The sequence below is a fragment of the Antrostomus carolinensis genome, unplaced genomic scaffold, assembly GCF_000700745.2.
Source record: "Antrostomus carolinensis isolate BGI_N321 unplaced genomic scaffold, ASM70074v2 scaffold21664, whole genome shotgun sequence".
Taxonomy (NCBI): Eukaryota; Metazoa; Chordata; class Aves; order Caprimulgiformes; family Caprimulgidae; genus Antrostomus; species Antrostomus carolinensis.
In genome coordinates this window covers 340-4475 of record NW_010313184.1, presented here as the reverse complement: position 1 = coordinate 4475, position 4136 = coordinate 340, and the positions used below count along the sequence as shown (strand labels likewise).

The 4136-nt window shown below is 56.3% G+C and overlaps 1 protein-coding gene across 1 annotated transcript in view; it reads left to right on the top strand.

The window, feature by feature from the left end:
- The window catches only part of LOC104524413 (insulin-like growth factor 2 mRNA-binding protein 1), a gene marked incomplete at its 5' end in the record, with an annotated part of 7786 nt that overhangs the window by 3503 nt on the left and 147 nt on the right, over positions 1–4136 (top strand). The window contains 8 exons of the mRNA XM_010167282.1: positions 634–768; positions 1005–1127; positions 1462–1597; positions 1700–1822; positions 2110–2226; positions 2425–2499; positions 2705–2836; positions 3033–3146. Of these exons, the coding sequence (XP_010165584.1) occupies positions 634–768; positions 1005–1127; positions 1462–1597; positions 1700–1822; positions 2110–2226; positions 2425–2499; positions 2705–2836; positions 3033–3146 (955 nt within the window). The remainder of the gene's footprint in view (positions 1–633; positions 769–1004; positions 1128–1461; positions 1598–1699; positions 1823–2109; positions 2227–2424; positions 2500–2704; positions 2837–3032; positions 3147–4136) is intronic.

The following is a 4136-nucleotide window of genomic DNA, read 5'->3' as shown; positions in this document are numbered from 1 at the left end:
CGTGTTGAGCCGAGTGGTCTGCAGTGGTAGATGAAGTTGGATTTTTTTTTGGAGAACAGGCCATTTGAGGCCACTCCAACTCTTCTACCATGTGGGGCAGCAAGTCCAAGAGCCACCTTCCCGTGCCCTGCCCCAGCCAGGCTTTCTGGGCTGCACTTCCCCCCGTGTCTCCCTTTGCTGGGACAGGACCTGGGCAGGCATGTGGGGAGGTCGCTGCTTCAACTGGTCTCATTTAGCACAAGCCTGTTGAGCTTTGCCTGCCCGCTCTTTCCTTTGACCCCCGAGCTTGTGTTGGCTCCTCTTGTCCCCCAAGGAAGACTTTAACTAAGACATGAAGTGATGGACAGCCCATCCCGTCCCCCAGGCACGTGCTTGTTCCACCACTTAATCACTCCTGTTGCTTAAAATAAATAGATGATGATGCCTTATTTGGATTTCTGTGATTTGAGCTTCTGACCACCACATCCATGTTGAGTATCGAGCCCAGAATTAACTCCTATCTCCTTCCCGGGGTGCATATAACCTTACACTTGAGTGTGAGCTCCAGGAGGTCCATGGGGACATGGAGGGAGTGAAGCAGCCGGGATGTCACAGAGTTGCTCCCCGGCCCCAGCGTCCATCCTGTGCTTGCAGGATTGACGTGCACCGGAAAGAAAACGCAGGAGCTGCAGAAAAAGCCATCAGCATCCACTCCACCCCAGAGGGCTGCTCCGCCGCCTGCAAGATGATCTTGGAGATCATGCAGAAGGAGGCGAAGGACACCAAGACGTAAGGTTTTCCCCCGATTTACTGTGTGTGTGTAACCCATCTGCAGCTCTTCACTGGGCTCTGGTACCATCCCAGAGTTGGGTGGTGCTCCCATGGGTGCAGGAGCTTTGGCTTGGAGGACTGGAGGACTCTGAGCAAGGGGACTTGAGCTTTCTCCATCCCTCTGTACCAAATCCCTCCTCTTCTGGCTGTGGTAATCCTTCATGTTGGTTTTTTTTACCTATTCCTCTCTCAAGAGCTGATGAAGTGCCTCTGAAAATCTTGGCCCATAACAACTTTGTGGGGCGCCTGATTGGCAAAGAAGGACGAAACTTGAAGAAAGTGGAGCAGGACACGGAGACAAAAATCACCATCTCGTCGTAAGGCTCCTTGTTCTCTTTGGGGAAACCAGGGCAGATCTTCCTCAGGCCGGGGTGGATGGGGAGGATGAGGAGATGGGTGATGTGATGAGAGCGGGTGGAGATGCCTTGCCGATCAGCTGGGAAACCAGGCTGTGGTGTGGGTGCTTTGCTCCCAGTGCAAACCATGATGCTGGTCCCTACTCTGACTTGACCAAGCAGTCCCAGTACATGGTGACGGTGGCACCCCATGTCCCCAGCACCCCAATAGCACCCATGAGAAGGACCAGAGGACCTGGCATAGTGCTGCTCGGGAAGGGCAGGGTCTTGGCGTTGACATTGGCTTTCCCATCAGCTTGCAGGACCTGACTCTGTACAATCCTGAAAGGACCATCACGGTGAAGGGCTCCATTGAGAACTGCTGCAAAGCAGAGCAGGAGATCATGAAGAAAGTGAGGGAAGCCTATGAGAATGATGTGGCTGCCATGAGTGTGAGTGGAGTTCGGTCCTGCCCTGCGTCTTGGCTGATGGGATCTGTCTAGGAGGTTGCCCTGATAAAAACAATGAATGTTCTTCTGTCCTCTCACCCTCAGTTGCAGTCTCACCTCATCCCTGGCCTTAACCTGGCTGCAGTTGGCCTCTTCCCTGCCTCCTCCAACGCAGTACCTCCTCCACCGAGCAGCGTCTCCGGGGCTGCACCGTACAGCTCCTTCATGGTAGGTGAACACCAGGCAGCTCAAACTGCTCCTGCTTCCAGCTCAGAGATCTCCTCTGTGTGGAGAAGACCCTTGTGATGGTCAGGGCTATGCCTTCAGCATCCCCTGCGGTCAGCAGGCAGGTCAGGTCCAGCATGAGTGCAGGATCTCGTCTTCTAAACCATTGTGAACATGTGGAGAAGATGCTCAGACCCCCCAGGGGAGATGTCAGCATCACTTGGGAGGGGACTTGGGGCTTTGATCTCCATGGTGGCAATGAGCCCTGACCATTGACTCTGTACCCGCAGCCTCCGGAGCAGGAGACGGTGCACGTCTTCATCCCCGCGCAGGCGGTCGGTGCCATCATCGGCAAGAAGGGCCAGCACATCAAGCAGCTCTCCCGGTTCGCAAGTGCCTCTATCAAGGTAGGGTTACCCCAGTGGGGACCCCTCCTCTGCCAGCACCTCCCCGACCTGGGGCCCCTTTCTGGCTGGGAAAAACACCTGAGAAATCAAAGTGGTGGTGCTGGGGGCCCAATCCTGCAATGCAGGGGTGGGAAGACGTGGCCACCACCCTGCCCATGGTGCTCCTCACCACAGCCACCATCTCTCTCCCCACTCTAGATTGCTCCTCCGGAGACACCAGACTCCAAAGTGCGCATGGTCGTCATCACGGGCCCTCCAGAAGCTCAGTTCAAGGTGACCCCAATTTGGATCCTAGTCTGGCGTTGGGTAAATCCAGCATCAGCTCTTCTAAGGGCTGAACTGGTTGGAAACCCCAAGGAACTGGGATTTCATGGGATGCTGTCCCATCCTGGGGATGGTGACCCACTGAGCTGGTGGGGACGTGCTGGGTTAGGACATCTTGGGCGATGCCTGACTCCATGCTCCCTCCCCTCTGCAGGCACAAGGCAGGATTTATGGGAAGCTGAAGGAGGAGAACTTCTTTGGACCGAAGGAAGAAGTGAAGCTGGAGACTCACATCCGGGTTCCTGCCTCGGCCGCGGGCAGGGTCATCGGCAAAGGCGGCAAAACCGTAAGCAGAAGCAAAGCTTGGATGAAGATGGGAGCAACCTAGAGAAGGGGACGACATCCCTGGGAGGGTGGTTGCTTCATGCCAGTGCTTGAGGACATCCCAGGGATGGATTTCCCAGTGGCCTGGGTGGGATTTCCCAGAGGGGCTCCTCCTTCCTGCGTGGTGTGACCAGGTGGTCTCCGTCCCTTCCCCGCAGGTCAATGAGCTGCAGAACCTGACGGCAGCAGAGGTGGTGGTGCCGCGGGACCAGACCCCTGATGAGAATGAGCAGGTCATCGTGAAGATCATTGGGCACTTCTACGCCAGCCAGGTACGGCCCCGGCAGCTCCCACACTGGCAGTGGTGGATTCTCTGATGGCTTGTATGGGGTTGTGTCCATGTGTGTGGAGGGTTTTTTCCACACCTGTCTGGTGGTGGATGCAGAAGTGGATGATGGTGACCTGCACCCTTTGCCATGTGTGATGGTGGGGGAAGGAGGGAGACCTGTGGGAGTGTGTGCACACAAAGAGCATGACCCCAAAAACCCAAATTCTTGAGGAAACCACACTCAAAATAGAATCCCAGACTGGTTTGGGTTGGGAGGGACCTTAAAGCTCATCAAGTTCCAACCCCCCCTGCCATCAGCAGGGACACCTTCCACTAGACCAGGTTGCTCAAAGCCTCATCCAGCCTGGCCTTGAACACTTCCAGGGAGGAGCAGCCACAGCTTCTCTGACCAACCTGGGACACTGTCTCACCACCCTCACACCAAAGAATTTCTTCCTCACATCTCAGCTCCATCTCCCCTCTTCCACTTTCAAGCCATCACCCCTTGTTCTCTCACTCCCTGCCCTTGGCCAAAGTCCCTCCCCAGCCTTCCTGGAGCCCCTTCAGGTACTGGGAGGCTGCTAGAAGGTCTCCCTGGAACCTTCTCTTCTCCAGGCTGAACAGCCCCAACTCTCTCAGCCTGTCCTCACAGCAGAGCTGCTCCAGCCCTCGCATCATCCCCGTGGCCTCCTCTGCACTGGCTCCAGTAGCTCCATGTCCTTGTGCTGTTGGTGGCCCCAGCACTGGAGGCAGCACTGCAGGTGGGGTCTCAGGAGAGCAGAGCAGAGGGGCAGAATCCCCTCCCTTGACCTGCTGCTCACACTTGGGTCAGTTGAGGACACAGTTGATGTTCTGGGCTGTGAGCAGGACGGGATCTCCAGGAGCAACTTCACAACTGAAGCATCTGAAGCCTCTTTCACGACACACAAAGCCGTTCCCATCACCACCAGGGGGGTCTCACCAGCCCTGGGTTCCCCCCCTCCATCTCCATCTC